At 40.4% G+C, this 24,305-nt stretch overlaps 1 protein-coding gene across 2 annotated transcripts in view; it reads left to right on the forward strand.

The window, feature by feature from the left end:
• rock1 (Rho-associated, coiled-coil containing protein kinase 1) overlaps positions 1-24,305 on the forward strand; it is a 39,510-nt gene that overhangs the window by 3,538 nt on the left and 11,667 nt on the right. For both annotated transcript variants that reach the window (XM_034703828.1, XM_034703829.1), the window contains exons 2-14: positions 12,472-12,553; positions 16,123-16,223; positions 16,357-16,494; positions 16,622-16,797; positions 18,160-18,244; positions 18,407-18,551; positions 18,740-18,878; positions 19,077-19,168; positions 20,938-21,097; positions 21,439-21,505; positions 22,086-22,174; positions 22,351-22,399; positions 22,638-22,773. In XM_034703828.1, coding sequence (XP_034559719.1) covers positions 12,472-12,553; positions 16,123-16,223; positions 16,357-16,494; positions 16,622-16,797; positions 18,160-18,244; positions 18,407-18,551; positions 18,740-18,878; positions 19,077-19,168; positions 20,938-21,097; positions 21,439-21,505; positions 22,086-22,174; positions 22,351-22,399; positions 22,638-22,773 — 1,459 coding nt within the window. The remainder of the gene's footprint in view (positions 1-12,471; positions 12,554-16,122; positions 16,224-16,356; positions 16,495-16,621; positions 16,798-18,159; positions 18,245-18,406; positions 18,552-18,739; positions 18,879-19,076; positions 19,169-20,937; positions 21,098-21,438; positions 21,506-22,085; positions 22,175-22,350; positions 22,400-22,637; positions 22,774-24,305) is intronic.

A 24,305-nucleotide genomic window follows, 5' to 3' on the forward strand; every position in this document is an offset into this window, starting at 1 on the left:
CTCTCGGCTTCCACAACACTGTAACGCAATGTGAAATGACACACTGGGATACTACTGAAATTATTTGTTTCTTGCAGATTGAAATACCATGGCATCAAACTACTATAGATTGGTTGTGGTGGAGAGAAGAATGTTTGTGAAAGCTTGCCAGCTGTCAGGAATCAAAGTTTCCTCACCAGTGATGTGTTATTTTCTACAGCACAGATATCAGAGAGCGACTCAGTATGTCTGTGGCTCAGTCTGATAGTACTTTCATTCTGAGTCATTCAGTGTTATTTATTTAAGGTAATAATTTATGCCCGAGTTCCTCTCCTTTGATTGTATAATATGTCATGTTAAATGCAGACTGCCTCACCAACATAGCAAAAGAACATCAGAGGAGCTGTTCTGGGAAGGGGGCTTGACCAAATACCCCGCCCACACACCCTACTTGTTTAGTGTTAGCAGAGGCTGCTGCAGATAGCCGGCTTTCCAAAAGAAAACTTGCTTAGTCTCTTTGACCTCCCATCCTGCTGCAGAAAGAGGCAATTAAACTCACCTAAAAAAGTGCACACACTCTGCATTTTTAATGGCAAAAAGCTGTGGGGACTGTTCCTGCTGGCAGCCTCACACACAAGGGTGTTGTTTCTCTTTTTTCCCCCTTTTCTGCAATCTCGCCTGATCAATGAATGGAGGCCTTTTGCTGAGGCTCTCTCTGCGACCATGCAACTCCACCCACAGCTTAATAAAATTCCATGCTAATCAAATAACCTCTTGTCTTTGACTGGCCTGGAGTTCCCTGTGTGTCCCAAAGCCATTCTGTGCGTCTGGAGAGAGTTGAAGCCATGCAGGCAGCTCTGAGGTAGCTGGGTGTGGGCTTTGCTCGCTACCCATAAACCAAAATTATGTGGACTGAAGACTCATGTTTCTGAAGGCCGTGAATCAGGACATTTAACTCATAAAGCAGCCGACATGCTTGGCTATGAGTAATAGGTTCCATCAGAATGTACAATGCAAGTCTGTTACTGGCTGTGTTTCCATACCTGAGTCTAGAGCTGGCATCGCCTGAGCTCTGTTGGGCTTGTACATTTTCCCCAAAGAAGCCTGGTCTGTGTCGTGCGATGGTGACATTCGGCCTGCACCTTAACACTCAGCTTCAGGCCGGCCTGTTGAGCACAGTGGCCTGTCGCCCTTATCTTCACCCCTTAAATAAATCCTGCTGGGAGAGAAGAGAGCCTTATCTGGACTGGCTGCCCCCTCTTCTATCACTCTGCTCCAGGCTGGCTTCTAAGAGCCAATGTGAAGAGACAGAATTCCTGACATTGTGATGTGAAAGCTCACTGACATTAAGGGTCTGAGGATTTTCTGACTATGTATTTTCTGTATTATGAACCAGATCTTCTTATCAAATAATTCAGTTCTTAAAATTAACATTTAAAAATGTCTGTTATCACTTTGTGGGATTATAGAGTTCTAACTTTTATTGCTTCGTTTAGCCCTTCAGTGAAGTGTCATCGGCTGATGTGTTGGAACTTGTTTTGCAGATGCTTTACCTCTATTTAGGAAATATTGATGTTTCCTGGAACAGTGTTTCATCTTGGTGTGACACTTGGGGTGCTTTGGCTTCTGTGTTTTGGTCCTTCTTTCATCTGTTATTTGGATTCTTAATCTTTAATAAGAGTAGTGGGAGAGAAACGGCAAAAACAAGAATCAAAGAGCATTATAAATGAAGTGAAAGCTGCATGCACAGCTGGGCGGATGCTCTTGTGTCTGAGGGATTTAGAAAACAAGTAAAATGAGCTTTAAGTTTTTCATAAATGTCATTCTTTTAAAGTAAATGACATGATGAATGTGTCAGAATCAAACTCACCACACGTGTTTAATAGATCTCATCCTTTGGCAATATCTACGTTGACTACTTAGGGAAGGCGCTCATCACTACTTATGTTGTTATAAATACTTAATGGGACTACTAGCAAATAAAAGATGAATTTGAAATAGCCGGTGTTCAACATTTAACTTCCTTATGTATGTTTCTTTTGTTCTTTTTCATATTCAATTATCATCCCGATTCAACAATCATAACCCAGCATGTTTCCCCCTTCAGCAAAATTCAGCAAAATTCAGCCCAGGCTTACCAAACAGCCCTAATAACTTGACTCCTAACTTTACACTGACCTGTACAACTTTTTTTTTCCTGCCATGATTCCTTGTTTACTTGCACACTTACTCTACTCAGGCTCAGCTTAAGAAAGTCAGTGTTTGTTTTGTCTCTTTATAGTACCTGCCCTCGTTTTAGCGACCTTTGCCTTGAATGGACAAACCTTACCTGTAAGGTGTCGTCAGCGCTGATAATGTGGCTGTAGCTGTGTTTGGATGAAGGCTTGGAGCGATTGTCAGTCAAGAGTGTTTACACTACATTTAGTAAAACCTCATGATTTAGCCTTGTTTCAGGCAACTTGATCTTCGTGATCAATACATAAGATTGCCAATTAACTGAAGAAAAAACTGGTTATTTTTATTGTAGAAGTTGGACACTGTGAACCTTTCACAATGCTCTCATGAGGGTTAGATTGACTAGTTGTTTCAGGATGTGGTAGTGCTATTCAGGCTCTTGCTTTGTTTATATATGTTCATTTTAAACAATGAATGGCAACAAAACTTCAATGTTACACAAAGAGTTTAAGTGTTTATATTCACACATATTAAAGAACAGTTAGGCTTTAAATGCAAGAATGTTTGTCTCATGTGTTCCTGACATGTTAATATTATCTGGTGGTAATCAAGCGGTAACCTCCGGTCTCAAACTATGAAGCCCATGTGGAAGTGTTATAAACTGCAATTCATCGAGCACCCGCTTGATGCTGTCTGCAGAAACCACATACACACCAATTCAAAAAAGACGATCTTTGCAGCATTAATAAACATGTTTACTGCCTGGTTCAGAAAAACGATTGGCTCTACGTAGCTAACCTCTCTATCAGCACACACTGTACGGGGGGGGATTTTTTTCTAACGCGACGGTTCATAAGATATTAAGATTACTAGTTTTTGCCCAAATAAGGACATGACTGACGTGACTCCCGGACGGGAAGGCTCAAACTCCACCTCTTTACGTCACACTATGCTTGGTTGAGTTCCGCATTTCCAATATGGCTGCCGCCGTCGATTTGCTTCAAAACAGCGCTCAGAAACAGATGGGTGACGTCACGGATACTACGTCCATTATTTATACAATCTATGGTGGTAATGCAGCTGACAGAAGGCACTAGAATCTTCGATACTGTGTCCATGAATGCACCATCATCCTTTGCAAAGAAAAATTGCCCTCTTCTTACTTTAACTTACTGCAAAGCTTAAGTGCAGAAGCTGCACTGAATAGTCATCTTTTTGGGTAATCTACCTAAGTTGTGTCTCACCTCCCTGGAGGTTGGTTTTCAAAGCAGACTGGGAGACACAAAGCTCTTAATTAGTCTAAATGTCTCTTCAAGGAATAACAAGTTGTTTTGTTTTTTTTATTTCTAATGGCATCTCCTTGAGCCTGAAACATGTATCTGTAGCAGCGGTCACAGTCAGCGTTTGATCCATCCCTATTGTCAGAAAGGTTCAGGCCTGTCCGCGGTAAACTGCTCCCCTCAGCTATTCAGCCAGGGGAACAACAATTGGCTGAGCTATTTGTAGCTCCACATTCCCTCAAACGGCTGATTATGTGCAGGAATGCAAACTAAAATGATCCATTCTTTGAGTAATGGTTTGATATACCCATTGAACTTTACAGCCTCCTGCTTTCCTTTTTATCGTGCTCCTTCAGCGCTTGAGTTTGTCCCACTTCCACAGTCCTCTGCGACCCCCTGTCCTGTGAAGATGTCTGGAGTGAACTCAGATGATGTTTAATAAGGAGGGTTATTGGTTGGGTGAGGTCAGAAATCGGGGGCAGAGCTGGCAGGCTTGAGAATCCGGAGCCCGGTTGGTCAGTGGAAACTCGTGAGTGCTCTCCACTGTTGCTGTAGCTTAATTATATTTTGACATGAAAGCATTTGTGACAGTGATTCTCGCTCTCTGGGACTTCATAAGGAAATGGAATGCCCCTGTTTAGCCACCCCTGAGTTCACTGCCACTGCCGTTTATCCAGTAGAGTTGTTAGATATGCAGTCTTTCTAGGTAAATAGGATTTCCTCTCTGTAGATGTTATGTAGAGCACGGGTTGGGCATAGTGCCTGTTGATAAAGAAACTTGAATTATTATCTGAATCATAGTGGATTGTAGCATTTTTAATAAATACAAAAGCAGGTGGAGATAGCTTCCACTCTGACTATTCCTCTCTGACTGTCTGTAGCTGAATGCTAGCAGTGAGGAAGCAGTGCGGTGCTTCATGCTTTGAATAACTTCACTGGTTTGTATGATCACATTAGTCTTTCCACAGGCCCGATCTGCAGTGGCACGGCCTTTATTTGCATGGCAAACTGAACGGCCGTCTGCACAATTGCTCACATGTGGAAAGCATATTGTCTCAAAGAGGTGGCAGAAAAGGAAGTGAGAAGCAGGGCTCAACTCAGGCCGGTCCACATGCCTCGCGCTGGCATGCAGAAAGGGATGATGTGGCTGAGTCTCCCATGGAAATTTTAACTCAGACTTTTTAATGTCTGGAAAAGAGCTTGTGTGTGTGAGTGTGTGTGGATTTCTCTCCCCTTGAGCTTAAAGAAATAATAACCATATGTGATGTCAACCACTGGCCTTTGCGTTTTGTATGACTATACATTTTTTTTATGTAACCACCACATTTCATTAATAGGTTGATGAGATGGTTTTACATGTTATTATTTAGTAATCCCAGGGATGTGTCGCCCTCTGGCTGAAGCAGCATCAGCAGAAATAGGATAACATGGAGTCCTGTGAGCTCTGGTTTGTTTTCCCAGTGACTTTTTTTTTCTCTCCCAAGACTGCCACATCGTGAAACATAATCTGTAAACTGCTGTGCTGCCACCCAAAGCTTGTCACACTGAGGGGAATTAACGAAAGATTTCACCCTGTCTCTTAAGAATAAAATTAGGGATGCACCGAAAATTTGCATTTTCGTGCGAAAGACTTTTATCACCGAAGCAACATTGCCGAAACAGAATGTTGTGATGACGCACGCAAAAACCGCGTCCAGTCTGGATAAGGTCCAACATGTCCTCATCTGTTCTTCCTTTAATTGCAGCACTAAAGCGTCTTCTAAGCAAAGAGGTTGGGACGGACCACGGAGTGAAAACAATGAAAAGTACACTCTTAGAGTCTGTCAGCACACGTTTCACTGAGATCTATTCGGATCCTCTGCACTTCATCGTGACTGTACTTGATCTGCGTTATAAAGATCATTACTTGGATGTGGGAATAAAGCAGCGCGCACGAGAAATGATCCAGGCCACGATGGATGCGGAGAACCCGCTTGGAGGTGGAGAACCCACTTGGAGACGGAGAAGCGTACAGTGCAGGAGAAGGAGAAGAGAGCACAGAAAAAAGGACTCATCTCTCTGAACCAGATGAGGGTCATGCACCCTCGATGTCTGATATGTCCAATGAGATCCTTGATTTTAGTGAGGTCAGTACACAGTCAGAGCCATAAATGCAATGGTAGGGGAGACCGGGGACAGTTGTAACATTTTTGGTATTTATGTCTATAACTTTGAGCTCTTTTAACCCAGTGTGTTCAAACTGCTATACAAACTAGCTGCAACTAAACTGAGCATGTGCAGAGTAGGGCTGTCAACGAATATTCTAAATTCGAATATATATTCGAATATATTTTAAAAAAACGGAGATTCGATTGTGAAAATTAATATTTGACTGTGGAAAAAAAACACATCAGCGGCTGCTTTGCGAGTGGGCGCACTGCATAACGGGTCAGGGACAGGTCACAGGAGTCACACATGCACAGGCAGAGAGAAATCTTTCCGTCCCCTGATCCTCAGTGCGCTCTGAACGCGTCTTTTTCTCCGCTGGGAATATAGTGAATAAAAAGAGATCGGGCTTCTTTGCATGTGAACTGTCTTCTTCACATGTGGACTGTCTTGTGTTTTTGGCAAATAACCTGTCCGGCCTAAGACCCTGCATTGACAGTGGACTAAAAGAGCCAGACAATCAGTGACACTGGGATAAAATGCAGTTTTTCCTCTCTTTTTTTATACAAGCACCAAGAATGTAAGTGCTACTTTTTCGTTTTTAACTTTAACTTCAGTTAATGTTAATATTTGCTTGAATCACTGAATGAAGCCTGCCTATATTAGGGACAAGAGTCGGGACCTTTAATTGCTCGCACAAGTCTTGTTCAGCACTCACTCAGCGCATTACGTACAGAGAGGGGAGGGGGGCGAGCGAGCGAGCGAGATGTCTACAGTCCTAAAAGTGTTACGGTATAGACCATTAGGTCATTTACTTGTTTTGTAATGTGTAGGTATGTTTTAGCCATGTTAAATCTGAAATCTCCTTGTATTAGTTTGTCCACCTGTTATTGACTTAATGCGCAAATATAGATATTCGAATGGTTCGAACCTATGGGTTTTTTAGAGCGAATATTCGATTGTCATTTTGGAGCAATTTTGACAGCCCTAGTGCAGAGTGAATCAGGTGATTCCTGGAGCAAGTGCAAGTGTTACAACTGTCCCCTAGTCTCCCTACTAATAATTTGCATAATAATTTATTTTGGTGTTTTGGTTTTCGGCCTTGGTTTCCTCATTTTCGGTTTTCCGTTTCGGCCAAGAATTTTCATTTTGGTGCATCCCTAAATAAAATCAGAGATTTTTAAATGTAACAAATTGATTTGTGACTACTCCTACAGTGAACGAGGAGATCCCAGATTCACAAAGATTAGAATATAGACCTGTGATGTTTTTATCTACACAGCTCCATCCCTCTATGCCCTTTTGTACTGCACATCTTTCCTTGTATTCCCTCTCCTTAACTCTGCCTGGAAAGGAGACAAAGTCTTGAGCCCTTTGGCTGAAATAAGTGCTTATCTAGGAACAGCATCACCTCTACAAATTACTCTGTAGTACTGGCCACAAAAAGAGCTTTTGTCAGTGATCCCAGAGTATTAGCATCATATTTGTTAGCGTAGCCTGGAGCTGCGTTTGGGCTGAGTCTGGCATGCTACTCCCATCTGGCCCAGCGGCACAGCGGTCTGATAGCTAAAGCCAGATAGAGAGGGATGACTGTGGTTACGAACCCTCAACCTTGATGATTACAAACCAAATGTCAGCTGTGGTTACTTATGTTTCATATTTATAGTTTGAACCTGGATGACCCTGCATCTCTGTGTGTGTTGGGTGTTTGTAAACAAAATGCAGATATGCTGAGTGAGATACACCAAGGCAGAGGCAGTAACGTGTGAGACATTCAGGTACGCATCTTTGAATCTGCCTTTATTAGATAGCAATCACTTCAACATTCCTTGACACCCTTTGAGGCAGTCATAGATTTGATGGGTGTAGCTTCATATGAATTTTTATGACATATTTAAAAACATTTCTTCAAAGCCTCAGATATTTTATATACTAAATAATATATAGATATTTAAAATACTAATGTAGCAAAAAAGAGACTATTCCCCCAAAATGAAATAAAAAAATCAAGATTATGAATTGAATGTATAGCACACATTTGCTTCTCTGAATAAAGCTCTATCTCTTCCATCTAAGATTGCCAAAATGTTCAATACTTTTCTATACTACATGCTTTAAAACAACAATCTGCATTATTTTAACATGAGACAGTACTCTGAAGCAGTGATTCTCAAATGGGGATACGCGTACGTGGGAGTACTGTAAGGGGTATGTGACAAATGTAAGTTGCATCACAACAAATTTAAAAAACAAATCTTATTCAAACAACGTTATTAAATGCATTTCATTTGTATTTAAATGCAACATCAAATAGGGCACTATTTCCAAATTGAGCATATTCATTCATAAAATGGACAAGTGGTTGAAATGCTTCTTGTTTGACAGAAATAAATCGGTGTGTTCCTTGGGTCATCAAAAGGTACTAGCTGCCTCAATCTTGAATTTTTTCTGAAAAATATTGCACTACAAAAGTATTGAATTTCTGTCATCTTTCATTTCAGTTATGACAGTGTAAATCCATATGCATACATTTATTCATATTATTTTTTCATACTATTTCCTGAAATTTTTTCTTGGCCATACAAGGGGGCACTTGGCTGAAATTGTTTTTGAAAGGGGGTTCACAAGACCAAAAAGTTTGAGAACCCCTGCTCTAAAGTACCAAAGCGTCTGAAAAGAGAGAATTAAAGTCATATTTTCAACGCAGAGCTGCTGCAATCAAAAGAGAGAGAGCAGTGGTGGAGGAGGCATATAGAGATAAAGTAAGAGAGAGAGCTCGGCTAATGAAATAGGTGAAATAGTACGTCAGACATTATTTATTGTTATGTCAAATGTTGCTCTCTGCTCAATGACTTTCTGATCTAGATCTGTTCGCAGTGTAGTGACTAAAAAAGCTACCCAGTTAAGGGTGCCCAGGAGTTTAATTTGTTGCCATGGTATCAGAGCAAGTATTGATAGTCTTTCATTTTTACTTGTATTGAAGTTTATAATGCGGACACTGTTCCAGCCCTCCGTCTTTACATTGAAAGGAAGTGCAACACACAGTAGCTGATTTAGTGTCAGTTTTTTCTACTCAGCATATTTAAAATGCTTGACTTTGCTTTTTACTCGGTAAACCTGCTTCACATTGTCACATCAGTGCTTCACTTAAAAAAAAAAAAAAAGAAAAAAAAAACTCCCTGCTTTTTTCCTTCATTTGTTCCTCTGTTGGACTTGCCAGCTGCACATGCACCATCCCTCTACTCCCTTCCTCCTCCTCCTCCTCCTCCTCCTTTCCATCACAGGCACTAATGCTGATTGAACATAAGGCTCACTATGTGACTGTATACTTGGGATGGATATTTTTTTTCCTCCCTTCCTTCACTTTTTGTTTGAGAACTTGTTTGGCCACATACCTAAAATAGCTCTCTGACGTGTACAGTCCTGTTAAGGAATGTTACTGTGGCTGTCCAGAGTTCTCTGCGGCAGGAAGTTATGCAAACGTGCATCGCAGAGCACAGAGCCTTGTGATTAGGGTCCTGAAGGACTCGGTTCTTCTCCTTCTTTTTTTCCAGGCGGGCTGGATTCTATATGACCAACAGGGTCCCTTTTTTTTTCCTCACAGCCTACGGTCCATATTTTATAAATCCTCCCCCCTGAAAGTTGACTTAATGTATATATTTCTTGAAGTCAAACACATGGTTCTCAGCCCAGCCATGTGTGTGAGTCTCAACCTTACCCTGTCATTAATTTCTCCCATTCTGTCTCCGTGAATGTCTACGATGTCATTCTTCTCATCCTATCTTTTGCCTTCTCCCCTCCCTTTCCCAGATCCCACCCATCCCACAGGGCGATGGCTTGTTTTATGTCTCATATGGGTGAGTGGGGCTAGGTGGGTGGAGGGGTCTAGCCCTGACCTCCACTGCTGAGCAGCAGAAGCAGAATTACTTAAGAGGATTCCTCAGTGGGTCTGAGCTGCTGATTCACCATGTCATCATTGCTTTGCTCAGAGAAGCAAAAATGAGTCTGTCACTATGTAACAGAGGATCATTCATGATACAGGAATTACCAGATTCTTGCTGTAGTAGTGAATTCATAGTGATGATGCAAACATCCACAAGTGAATAAATCATCTATAAATTATCCATTTTTATGCAGTTCATATTTTCCAGTCTGTTCAGCTGGGCTATGCATTGTTTTATATAAAGAATAAAAAATGTAGGTTGGTTGACTTGCTTTGTTTCAACATCTGGTCCGCACCTGCTAAATGAAGGAAATGCATAACTCTGCTCTGTTTTCAAGTGTTTGTGTGCCTGTCTTCTTTTAGCCATTGTGGATTATAGAAGATTAGATTAAATCCCACCAGTAGCACTTATACGCCTGACTTGAGCCAATCTAGCCTGTACTGTGTCTCAGAATACAGCTCTTCCATCCTGATTTTAGATAGGTATTTCCTCCTTTTCAATTATACTCATCCTTTAATTTTAATCCCATTTTTTTAAAAAGTAAACACAATTTGGGTTTGAGTTAAATCAATTCCAAAAAGGGGTCAGACACTGGTGAGACGGAGGGGAAATAACCTCATTAACTTTGGTAGGTGTTGCAGCCCTGTATTGTGGAGTTCACCTCACTGTTTGTTTATGTTCGGCACCACCCTGTTGCCTCAGTCATCGCTCATTCAGTTGCTGCGTTTAGAAACTGTGACCAGGGTGGGAAATTCTGCTTTTGGTCATCAAACCAAAATCTACCTCAGGCGCTTTTTAAACATTTAAAAAAGGTGTTCATCTCCAAACTTGTGAAATATTTCTTGCCAATATGTTTGCTAACAGAGATGGATATTTCAAGCAAAAATACTAGGTTATGCGATAGTCACTGTCATCTGAAAAAGAACAATGGTAAATAGTGTTTTACTTCTCGTAACATGTCTTTTTATCGTTATGCCTTGTATTTGACATTTTTTTTAAGTAAAGTAGATGTCATGCTGTTTTGACATACTATTATGGCTGTGATATTGAACAGTAAAAAATGTTGATTGGTCGTGTGAACACGGGTATTTATCACAGCTATGAATGATCATGTGATAATAATGGGCGGAATGCGCTGCGTACGGCAAACGAGTACATGAGTTGGCTGTACATGGAGAGACCTCTTTTATTCCTTTGTGTCAAGTCACTGGCATCTGCCTGTAATCGATTATTTCGTATTTGTAAGCGTTGCTTATGTTTACGTTGGACAGCCATGCTCATTCTGCGATTGTATCCGTTTCTGAATCTCCCAGCTGTACACCTGTACTTCAAGCAATGGTGTCTCCATGTTTTTTTCTTCTTTTCCTATTTATTGCAGTTATGATCATAGACTGTATAAAATATGGACTCAGTATCCGTGACGTCACCCATCTGTTTCTGAAGCGCTGTTTTCAGGCCAATCATCGGCGGTAGCCATATTGCTGCTGTTGAGCGATTGTGACATAAGAGGCGGGCTTTGAGCCTCCTAGCCAACAGCTACAGTGTTCCCACCTGTCAATGAAGTCAGCTGTGCCTCTCATTGAAAGACTCGTAATCTCAATATCTTTGAAATTGCCACGTTAGAATACAGTGTGTGCCAGGCTGTAAACATGTTTATTTTTGATGTAAAGATCGGCTTTTTTGAATAAGTGTGTATGTGGTTTCTGGTACTTCCAGAGCCAGCCTCAAGCGGATCCTCGATGAACTGCAGTTTTTAGCACTTCCGCATTGGACTCACATTTTTAGACCGGAGGTTAATGTATGTAGTATTCTCACAGGCGCGTTACTGCCACCATGTGGTGGGAGTACAGTATTACAAACTTTGAACGATAAATAAAAACCGATGGAAATTTTTATTTTTTTGATGAGATAATATTTGCTTTAGCTCTTCAACTTTTAATGCATCAATAAATATTCAAGTATTTAAAAATCATGACCCATCCCTGTTTGCTAAGTGGCTTCAAAGTTCTGTAGTAGAATTTCAGTGTTTGGTTCAGGACAGTGTCTAAGAATAAAAAAAGTGTGTTATTTTTTGATGAGATACAAGAACTTCTTCAGCTTTCATAGAGTAAAATTACATGAGTTAGCTTAACATATATTTAATATAAATATGGAAGCATATGCTAAAGCTAATAAACAATTGCGCTCTATTAGCTTTAGCATTCCAATTTCAAACACTTTCCTCTGACAAGTCACTCTAAGGACCCATTCATGTATGGATCTTAAACAGTGGCACACAGCTGAGTGGGAGTTGCGTAATCCAGCAGGAGCTCTAAAGCAGATACTGTTGCCTCCTGATAGTCTATTAAAATCATAAGTCAGACATTACGTGAAATATTAGTTCATTTTTAGATCGCATTGTCCTCCAGCAGCAGTGCTTATGATGAATGCTCAGCTGACTGTAGTCTCCAGATGTTGAGTACACTCGCACAGACACTCCCAAGAATAGATTTTTACCTCCACCTGTGGAAGAGTAATAAATCGTGACGTGTTCACGGTTCTTTGGGCAACTGTGGTTGATGTTCCAGACGATTTCAGAAACACAAATGGTGCTTGAAGTTTCTATCCTGTATGTGTTCGACATCTTACTTTGTCACATGCTTTTAAGACACACACTGTATGATGCAAAAATGTCTCTCCTGCATTTAAAGAGCTTTCTGTTGATACATTATTAACCAAATAGTAGAACTGAAATCTGAATATCAAGATTTAGAAAACATCAGACATTTGATAATGTTTCGACCATAAGCACACTACTAGTCCTCTTCAGAGTTATTTTAAAGACTCTTGTACAGATCCAGTGTTCTGACAGCACCCTGTGATTGCCTACATGCTGACTGTGATTCTACAGCAGTAACAAACTGCAGTGTCGATTTCCTGCTTGTTAACCCTTCTCCTCTCTCCCTCAGGACGGCTTGGACGCACTAGTGTATGACCTGGACTTCCCTGCCCTGAGGAAGAACAAGAGCATTGACAACTTTCTGAATAGATGTAAGTAGCACACATCATGTTTTCCCCTCTTATCCCTTTCTTTAACATCGACCTGTCCTTGCACACCCGTGTTTGCAGACCCTGCTACATATGGGTACATAAGCCCGGGCTCGGAACAAGAAGGCTGTTTTTGGGTCACTGCTTCTATGTAGGCTTGGACACAATAGGTGTCTGCTGCTTAGTGTCCCCAACAAAGAGGCTTTCATAAATGGTTGGTGACCCACATGGTGCCTATCGTGATGGCTTCTCTTTTTGTCCTCAGACTGGGGAACCCCACGATTACGCTTAAACAAACAAAAAAAATACCAACGCAAAGGCTGAATCTATCCCTTCATGTTTTAACAGATCAAGGAAAAACAAGCAGCTTCTCAGCAGTGACTTTATAGGAAATACAAAACTCTCATATTTCAGTGTTTATGCCAGAACTTGTTCTTGTAAAGCCAGCAGCGTTCGAGGTGGGGGGCAGGGCATCGATGTTATATCACAGGGATAAACTGTATGTCTTTAATTTCCTGAATTACATACAGGCAAACATATAATTTAACCTAAACACTTTAAATAAGCAACAATTGCTTACTCCCACCATCTCTGTCATAAGTGCAGATTTCCCTCCCTTTCAGGCATGTTTTGTCGCCCTCTCTTTTCAATTCTCTTTGCTTTCTTAAAGGATTTTTGTGCAGTGGAAATAATGTTGCATCAAAATCTACTTGAGATCTGTATTCATGTGCAATATGGACTGGATACCTTTACCTTTACTGCTATGTTAGCACTTTATAGATTGGAGAAATGCACGCCCACAAGTAATCACCTTCAATACCGCTACAGTTCTCATAATTTAAGTTATTCGATCAGTTTATGGAATGTAGAAAATCAGTCCCCCACATTTGATAGACAGCCCAAGCTACTGTAAACCCCTGCGGCTGAAACTGCCATTAAACATCTCCTCAATTACTGCTGCTACAGTAGCTCTGTGTGTAGCAGCCAAGTGTTTGAGCTGCATTGATGGATACGGACTAATGGACTAGCTGTCTTGTGAGACACGGCTCCTCCAGTAGCATGCATGGCCTGAGGGGCTCTTTACTTTAAATCTCGCTTCTCCATGCATCTTGCTTCACGACCCAATCACCTCAGATGATTGCGCTGCAGTATAGATGGTGAGAACTGCTCCACCCACACACACATGTAAAAACACACAGCATATCTCTAGAACTAGCATGAAATCCTATTTGTACCTCCTTCTAAACATGGCGTCCATGCTCCTTTAGGTCCTCTAGGATTTGGCAAAGAAGGGATCATGATCCCGGGAACTTGTGTTCTAAGTGGAAATGACTCACTCTTCAATGTTCTTCTTTCCTTGCTCTTTATTTTTAGATCAATTGAACTTGATGCCCCACACACCCCCCCCCCCCCCCCCCCCCCCCCCCCCCCTTCCTCTCCATGTGGTCCTGTGCCAGTTTTGACCCATGTGAATTGGAAATTATCCCCCTAGTTCAGCTATGACCAAATTTGGCCGACCAGTGAATGTTGTCTCCCCAAGGGGAGCGAGTTAGTATTGTTACCTCAGGGAGAGGCCGACAGACTTTTCTGCAGCGGCATCCCTCAGCTGTAGAGGAGCTGTCAGCTCTGATCACCAACAGGCTGGATGTTGGAAATGTTGGAAAACTGCTGTAAATGTAGAAACACAAAAAATGTTCTTTTATATAAACAGGTTGTGGAATTTACCACCTAGACCTGTGATCTGCTGTGTTGCTACAGTGCACAAGAATACAGCAACATTTCTATCATCAGTTCAAGGTGGGACTTTCATGCTGTTGTAATTTCTCATCTTTAATGTAAATGCCACAGAGTTGTGATGATGGGACTGAAATGTCCCACTGCTGTGGATGCATCAGAGGAGCTAAGCAGAGCTGGCAGGGTGGAACAGCACTGTGTGTGTGTTCATGTCTGAGTCCTGTGTTGTGCTTTTCTAACGCTTTAATCAAGCCGCAAACTCCGGTCTAAAAATATGAGTCCAATGCGGAGCTGCTAAAAACTTCAGTTCATCAAGGATCAGCTTAAGGCTGGCTCCAGAAGTACCGGAAACCACATACACACCAATTCAAAAAAGCAGATTCTTACAGCAGAAATAAACATGTTTACAGCCTGGTACAAACGACAAGTGTAGTCTGGATAGCTCATTTCTCAGTCGGCACACACTGTGAGGGGGGTGAATTTTTTTTCTAATGAGGCAATTTCCAAGATATTGAGTTTAGGAGTCTTCCAATGAGAGGCACACCTGACTTCATTGACAGGCAGGAACACTGTAGCTGTTGGCGAGGAGGCTCAAAGCCCGCCTCTTTACGTCACAATCGCTCGACGGCAGCAATATGGCTGCCGCCGCCGATCGGCCTCAAAACAGCTCTTCAGGAACAGATGGGTGACGTCACTGATACTACGTTCATATTTTATACAGTCAATGGTTTTAACATGACTTAAAATCACATAACTGGGACACCAACATTACACCGTTGCAGATTCAATATTAAAGGAAAAATGAAGGTCGTAGAGATGGCGGAGGGTTGGGCAGTATGATGTAAAATCAATATCACAGTTGTTTGCTTTTTGCAGGAACTGTATTATATTGCAGTATTAAATGAAAAGGTATCACACATGTTCACTTACTCAAACAAGCCTGTGATACTCTTGTCATGTCTGTGCCTGAGACCAGAGAAGGATGGTTTATAAACCACCCAGTGTTCAGTTCTTATTAAGTTGTATCTCTCTTTGAATCTCTGTGATCTGAATTTCTTATTCCTTTTCTTCCCTCTTTTTGATGTTAGATGTCTGCTTTATCTTACAGTTTGAATTGTGCTAAGTTAACAACTGGGGGCTTTTATTTTGAAGATTTTTTCAGAAATGAAATGTGTTTGGCATCGAATGAACATTAGCTTTAGCAGAGCTGTATTTAGTTGTGATTGTCAGGAGTTACAGTATTAACAGTCAATCCTTTGTACATGAATCACAGCCACAAGTCCTTTTAAACATTTTGGACTGAAGACAGCTGAGTCATCAGTTCAGACTCACTTTAGGAGACAAAATCCCTCCAACGCTGTTACTTTCTGACGCCAAACTTGGAAAGAGAAGAGTACAAGCTTACCTGATCGCTGTGCCACAATCCCCTTTTTTTCTACACGTTGACTTTGACACGAAGAGGCAGTGTTTGGTTTGTTGACAAGGCTCTGCTCTACATTGTCAGAGGAGATTTTGACAGTCACAAATCACTCCATTACACTACTATTTCACCTGCCACTGTAGCTGCATCTGTGTTAGGAGAAGTACACTTACATCATGCACTAAAACCAAAACATGTATGCACAAAAACCTAAATGTGTTTTTAAACCGGTGATGATGGTGTAGCAAAATCCACACCATAGCAGAACGTGACAGCGGTGACAGTGCCCGTCCCTTTCTCACAAAGAGAGCTTGAAACTCTTCTTAAAGAACACTGCAAACATAGTTAGCATATTTTATTTTGCTGCTAAGCATTTATTTTCTGTTAACATCGTTCTCTCTTTGTTTCTTTTTTCCAGACAAGGAAACCATTAGTAATATCCGTGAACTCCGCATGAGAGCAGTGGACTATGAGGTGGTTAAAGTTATAGGCAGGGGAGCGTTTGGAGAGGTGCAGCTGGTAAGCCCTTTTGTGATTCTTTTATACATTTGTATTTTTTTGCTTTTTATTTTTAAAAAATTTGCTCTAAAACTATTACAGATTATACATGCTTAATGAAGCTAACCTTACTCCCTCCTCTTATCTCCCCCAGGTAAGACACAGAGCCACGTGCAAAGTTTACGCCATGAAGCTTCTGAGCAAGTTTGAGATGATCAAGAGGTCGGACTCTGCTTTCTTCTGGGAGGAAAGAGACATCATGGCCTTCGCCAACAGCTCATGGGTTGTGCAGGTACGATGAGATCGTAAATGAAACATCCACGTGTGTCTCTGTGTCTTACATTGCATTTAAAAGATGTCCTCACTTTTGACTTTTTCTTTTAAATGCATCATTTTAACAAATCCTTTCTTCCCCACAGCTCTTTTTTGCATTCCAAGATGACCGCTACCTCTATATGGTGATGGAATACATGCCCGGTGGGGACTTGGTTAACTTGATGAGCAACTATGATGTCCCGGAGAAGTGGGCCCGCTTTTACACAGCTGAGGTGGTGCTGGCTCTGGATGGGATCCACGCCATGGGCTTCATTCACAGGTAACAACTCCTCTGTGTTTGTTGGTCAGCCTTTAGCTTCACCTGGAGTAAGACACTTGAATATTAATTAACCTCACCTGTGGTAAAGGGGTTAAAGTTGTTCTCCTTTATGGTTCTTTACAACAGTGCAAAATATAGAAAGAACGAGAAGCTGTGGTAGCAACCTATGATCTAATGTGGCTTTGTAGCATTCAGGAAGTAGTTCACGGTCAGAGGTGCTGCTCCTAGCATAAATGCTCGGTACTTGCTTCTTTTTTTTATATATTTAATTTGTAACTTTTTTAATGTAAGAAAAAGACAAAACAAATGTAATCAAACTGGGGCTCAGACATGTGAAATTAAATAAAATAAAATTGATAATATTAGAAATAGAATTAATAAAGTAAACAGATAAGTAAATTAATAGAAAAAACATGAAGACATTTTTTGTTGAATAAATAATTTAAAATGACAAAATAATCAAAGAGAAGTAATAAAATAAGTAGGAATACATATATATACATAAAAACCTACATATGCACACACATGCATACATATGCATACACATAAATACACATGAATAATGTAGAGAAAGAGCAGAAAAAATAAAAAACAGAAAAAGACCATACAAAGCTGCCAATTAAATTGTGTAACCTGGAGTGCTATGCGTCAAGTCTGTATATAAAGAAATACTCCACTTCCATCACACGTCAGCCTCATCCAAGAAGGCAAGGACTCGGTACTTGCCTGTAAGTATATGAGTAAGTCTGATTAATACTTGTTTCCAAAATAAAAGCCCTGTTACTTAAACACCAATTCTAACTTAATATATTTAATAAATCAAAAACTCATGCTTGAATATATTATCTGCTCTTGCTTCAGAGTCCGTGCAGCAGTGATTAGTGAAAGTTTTAAATACTTTATTAAAGTTCCATGATCCAAACTTGCCATATTTTTATGGTTAAATTTTTTTAGCATAAGCCTCTAAATATAGTTTTCCTTTCATAAAATGTGCACTGATCTTTTTTACACACTCAGTTCTGCACACAGCTGCAGTGGAGGAACACTCACAGCATGACAGCTGCATTAAATAGTCCTCTCGCTGTTTCCCTATTAGCCCTCTGGATGTTGCAGTAAAAGAACATTTTGAGAAAACATAAATTCTGCTCTCTCAGCCTCCTTCACACCTCATTACATCTGACCTATAGCAGCAGAACACTTCAGCAACTCCAGACTGCTCTGATTTGAAGGGAACTTTTTTTCCACCTCTTCCCTTCACTTTCACACATGTTAAGTGCTTCGGTTTTATTGTTCTCCTCGTGAGTCTGATGTGTTGTTTGTGTTGAACGTGTGTTTGATACCACGTTGTGTTTGCCTCCTCAGGGACGTGAAGCCTGATAACATGTTGCTAGACAGGACGGGCCACTTGAAACTTGCAGACTTTGGGACCTGCATGAAAATGAACAAGGTACGTCATCTAGTTTCTCCACAATGATATGAAAGTTTGGAAAGTATGAAAGCAGGAAAATGTGTGTATTTCTGATGATGTGAAAACTCACTACACGTGATTTTGGAGTCTAAATAAAGACTATTCAAAGTGCTGATTTTAAAAAATGCCTCTCCGCCTCAGGATGGTATGGTACGATGTGACACAGCAGTGGGAACTCCAGACTACATTTCGCCTGAGGTACTGAAATCCCAAGGAGGAGACGGCTATTATGGCAGAGAGTGCGACTGGTGGTCTGTGGGTGTGTTCCTGTACGAAATGCTAGTTGGTGAGTTTTTGTGAACTTTATTAAACCCATTACAAAGCCTTTTAACCATCCTAGAAGATATAAAACACTCAAATGAGTCCCAGAAGAATGTTTTTGACTCTCTATACGTGTCCTTCAAGCAGTTTGCTCTCACCATGGACTCATCAGTAACCCCCGACTCGTTTAACTGTCTTCTGTTCTGTGCACAGGCGACACTCCTTTCTATGCAGACTCCCTGGTGGGGACCTACAGCAAAATCATGAACCACAAGAATGCCCTGACCTTCCCCGACGACAGTGACATCTCCAATGACGCCAAGAATCTCATCTGTGCTTTCCTGACTGACAGGTTAGATAAAGGCGGGCTAAGTGCTGGACTCTGAGGAGGGTTCCTATCTTAGGACCGTTCCCTTGTTTAGGCATCGATTGTTTTCTGGCCTAGAGGAAAACAAGTGGAGGGAATCTTGAATAAATACACAAAACACAGTGTGCCTGTTTGCATGAGAACAAAGGATTAAACTCGGTGTGTCTTCCCTGACCCTCACAGAGAAGTCCGACTCGGCCGTAACGGCGTAGACGAAATCAAGAGGCATCCATTCTTCAAGAATGACCAGTGGACGTGGGAGAACATCAGAGAGAGTAAGATGACTGAATACTTTCACACCTCTTGTTTCATTTGGCAGCCTGCTCTCTGTTACCACAGCCATTTAGCCAGCAATCATGTTTTCCATCTGACCTACTACAGACAGTTGCAGGAAATTCTTGCGGACGAGCCATTCATTCAGTATCCTTTCCAAGACCGAACGTGATTCCTGCTCCGAGTCATAATTGGCAGAACAGAGCTTTTTGAGGCCAACTGCAGGGGAAGCGAACGCTAATGCGCCAGGATTGACACTGGAGCAGAGAGAGATTTAAAAGTCGAGCTAAATCCAGGAGCTAGAGTCAGTTCTTTAGTGGCTTTATATTTAATACTTAACTAGGCTGATGTCAGCACTTTGGTGGCGTTCCACTGGCTGAGCTGCTCTGCTAGCTGGCTGCTTTCCCTTGTTTTAAAGACGGTTTCAAAAGAGATCTGTGATCCAGAAAAAACAGGCATACAGGGGAAAGTTGGAGTCTTAATTCTGCCTTTTGTCCCTCTTGATGGTAATTCACCTCAAAAATACATATATGTAAAATAAAGAGGCTGTATTGATTGAATCTTGTACACTTAGACAAATTAATGCTGAACCTATTTGAAACATGGGTCCACACACACAGTCGCTTCTTGTGTTTTTGTCTTTTACTGATATTCAAATTTGAGCAAAATGAAGAGACAGAACAAAAAAGGAATGACACAATGTATTCCTCTTTCCTTCTGACCTCCTCCAAAACATCCTGCCTCCATCTTGCTATTGATATAGGAAAATAACTATATGTTGACGTAATTGACTTTAGCACGACAGATCCTTGTTGCACACATTGAGGAGTAAATAAATAAATAAAGGAATAACTGAGAGAGACAAAAGAAACTGTGGGGTCAACAGTGTAAGAATAGTAGGATAGGAAAGGTTGCATGAATTTTAAACTAAGTGGCAACAAAATATCTGATTCCAGATTTATTTAAAGACTAGATATTTGCAATACCTCTTATTAACTCAACTTTATTTGTATGGCACCTTTCATACATACAAGCATGCAGCCCAAAGTGCTTTATAAAAAGAACAGAGACAGAAAACAACAGAAATGGGTAAAACAGTAAAAGACATAGTCATAAATAAAATACTTAAAAATAGAATCGAATTAATTAAGTAAGCAAGAGTAGAAAGCATAATTAAAAATCAGTTAAAGTAAATTTAAAAAACCCAGATAAATACAAGAAATAAATGAATGTTGTTAAAAAATGATTATGATAATGCATTCCAGGACTAAAAGTAAATGACTCAAAATTAAAAGCCAGATTAAAAAGGTAAGTCTGAAGTTTACTTTTAAAAACACTCAGAGAGCTCGCCACTCTGATGTCCAGGGGCAGAGAGTTCCACAGCTCAGGGGCATAAAAACATTATCTATTAACTTTTACACATTTTTCTTTCAGTTTGTCCTCCTTTTAATCTTAACATTTTTTATTTATGGATTTTCTTGTTTTTATGCTTATTTTGAGGATGTTATTACTTTACAGAGAAACAAACTATGCAGATGAGTTTTGTTTTAATACTGTGCCAGAAGATGTACTCCCTTACTTTCCAGACTGTTATTGTAACGTGATGGTGACTTCATTGAGGTTTTTCTCTGAAAGAAAAGATAAGAAAGGTTGAGATCAAAACTTCTGAGTCACAGCCTCATGTTAAGTAACAAGATGTTCTCTAATGCACACAGTACTCTTTGATGTTTGAAGAACTCATGTGGCCTCCACTTGTTTTTTTTTCTTGTAGCGGCTGCTCCTGTTGTGCCTGAGCTGAGCAGTGATGTCGACACCAGTAACTTTGACGACATAGAGGAAGATCGGGGCGAGGAGGAAACCTTCCCTGTACCAAAGGCCTTTGTGGGCAACCAGCTCCCCTTTGTGGGCTTCACTTACTACAGCAACCAGCAGTGAGTGTGACAGACTTTGCCCCCAAAACTGTGTCAGGAATGAGTGTGCAGAACTCTGTGTAGTGTAACTTTGTGTCCACATACTTTCACATATATTAAACATTTTGTATTTATGATGTGATGCACTTTATGTTAATTTCTCACATCTTATAGAAATCTAAAGGGCACTCTGTTTTCATGGCAGAAATCTATTTGTCACAGTAGACATTGTTTGAATACCTCACTGTGGAGTAAATGCCACAGATTTACTAACTCTGGTAGCTTTCTTTAAGATGTTATATTTTGACCTATTTGTTGTGTAGGAACATGAATAACAAAGCTTGATTCTTTGTTTTTTGCAGTCCTTTGCGCACCTCCTCAAAGACCAGTGACAAACGTAGCAGCTCCGTAAAGGAAGACAAGAGTCATGTAAGTGGATCACTACACTTCTTCACCCTCCTGTTATGTTGCGGGTCAAATTGACCCTTTTTAAAGTATATTTTAGGCAATATATGCCTTCAAAACCAGCTAAATGCAGCATAAACATCTGGGACAGAAGAGGTGTTAATTTATCACTTCATAAAGAAAAAAAAGTATAATAAAATAAACAAAAATATGTCATGTAAAAACTATTGTATTTATATTTACGGCTTTCAAAGTTTTAACATGAATTTAAATGAAAGTTATCCTCATTGAACCATGATCTGTGAGAATTAAAAAACACCAATGGACTAAATCTTGATTTGAATGGTTAGTAATGGAGTTAAAAATTAGATTTAAAAAAATGTGTATTGGGATTTTTTGGGGTTCTGACACGTTTGGATAATCGAATATGCCCTGGGTCAAATTGACCCAGGAACATTACTGCTGTTCCAGAAAAACGAACATAACAGGAGGGTTAAAAAGAAAATATTTGAGATTTTGATCTTCTGTTTATTCCCCCCCCCCCCCCCCCCCCCCTCATGACTTTAAAGCTCTTCATTAAAATGTTACTGTTGTCTCTGTTTAGCTGGAGAACCTGCAGAAAAGGAACCACCAGCTGGAGGAGCAGCTCCACAGCGAGATGCAGCTGAAGGATGAGTTAGAGCAGCGATGCAGGTATGGAGTAAGATCATTCATATACAGTAAATGAGATGCTTTCAGTGAAAATACAGACGGGGGGCAAAATATTTGGTCACATAGACAGGCTACTAAATAACCAACAGCACAACAGAGAAACGTAATCTAAAAATGTTCATTGTAGTAATGTGTTCCTGAAACTGTCTTCTCCCCAGGGCATCAAGCACCAAGATCGACAAGATCATGAAAGAACTGGATGAAGAGGTGAAAAGCAAACTTTTATTCCCTCTCTACATTCTTCCTTTGTTTGAATGTAATAACGCAGGATTTAATATCAATAAAAAAGAAACACACACTCCAGCCTTTATTCTGCCATTTTGTGAGAACGTTCAAAAGGAATGTTAAAGTAGTTAAAAACATCAACATTTAAAATCTAAGGCTAGATCATGAATGGGTTCCTTCCTGCCACATCCCAGCTGCTCTCTTTGTTTCCTTGCCACAGGCGAACCTGAGGAAGACTACAGAGGCCAGCATGTCTCTGCTGGAGAAGGACAAGATCATGCAGCAGCACAGATTCACCGAGTACCAAAGAAAAGCTGACCAGGAGGCAGAGAAGAGGCGCAATTTGGAGAATGAGGGTAAAGATAATGAGGTGCTGCCGACGTATGATTCAGACAGTTTGCAATTAAAGATATAATTGCAGAGTGAGGCAGGAAGGAGTGCAGTCATTGAGGAAAGTCTTTGCAGCATGCTAATCCCTCATCCTCTCAGCATTATTTCCCATAATAATCAGCCTGCATTCAGGTGTGACCTGCAATTTGCTCATGGCTAGGTGAAAAAGTTTTACCTTTAAAACCATGGAAGACTCTGTCGGTACACTTTTAGGATTTTGGACCTGATAGTCTCACATGTAGTTTAATGTTATTGTAATCAGGAAATTGACCATCATCACACTCTTTGGCAGCCATTTTTCCCTTATCATGCACAAGTTGGAAGCTTAAATGCTGAATCGGACACTAAATGATGCAACAACTATCCACACATTGAATACACAATGGATGGTAACATATTGCTAAGGGGCTGTGAACTAGAGTTCAAAGTAAAATATGAGCTTACTCATAATTATGTTTCAGACAAATGCTAAAATTAGCATTTTATTACGAGACATTATTGGAAAGGTTTAAATGCTTTCCTTTTAAATGTTGTTGAAGCAGCGGAGAGAGAGATTTCTGTTATTCTGCTCCCAGACTCTGGAACTCTGCTTTGGATGTTAAACAACAAGCTCTCTGTGTTTTTAAAACTGAAGACCTATCTATTTTAATCTGGCTTTCAACTAAGGCTGGTTTAAGGGTTTAGCAAAGTTTCTTTTGACTTCACAATAGTTTTATTTCTTGGTAATTATTTTATGTTATTCAAATTTTACTGTTTTAATTGATTTTTTGTACTCCTATTTATTTAACTTTTTTACTCTTTTTATTTTAATTATTAAAGCCGCTGTTGGTAGGAATGGTGTAAAAAACATTACTTTTTTTCTGCTGGGTTTGGAGAAAAGGTCATAATACCAATCGGTACATATCTGAAAGTGAAGGTATTTGAGATTATGGCGACATCAGTGTTTTCCAATGCCTTTTGTATCAAGCAATGTTATTATTCCCCTCGTTCCCGTTATCATGGACCAATCATAGCTACTCCCCGACCCTCTGTCCTGATTGGTCGAGTGGCGTCCGCACTACGTCGCCCTGATTGGCTGGGAAGCCACAACTTCCTCATAGAACGCGCACAACGATCTTCTGTGGGTGGGGTTACGACAGCAGAGAGGAGAGGGGAAGTGTTGAGATTTTAAATCACTCTCAGAACTGATGTTTATATCACAACTACCAACAGCTGCTTTAATTGAAATTATTTTATTATTTTTAACTATTTAAAGAAATATGTTATTATTATTTTTGTATAATTTAACTGTTGCTGTCCATATATCCCTGTTTTCTCTCTTGTTGTGAATCACTTTGCACTTAATGCTTCTGTGTATGAAAGGTGCTGTATAAATTGAGTAGAGTTAAATTCAATACTGTTCTAGCAAATTTGTGCGAGCTAATGATACTATGGAGCCAGGAAGTGGCTGAAAGCTAACGTTGCTGTTAAAATGCAGCTGTTGATTAATGACTTTTAA

The sequence above is a fragment of the Notolabrus celidotus genome, chromosome 15 (assembly GCF_009762535.1).
Source record: "Notolabrus celidotus isolate fNotCel1 chromosome 15, fNotCel1.pri, whole genome shotgun sequence".
In the NCBI taxonomy this organism is placed as follows: Eukaryota; Metazoa; Chordata; class Actinopteri; order Labriformes; family Labridae; genus Notolabrus; species Notolabrus celidotus.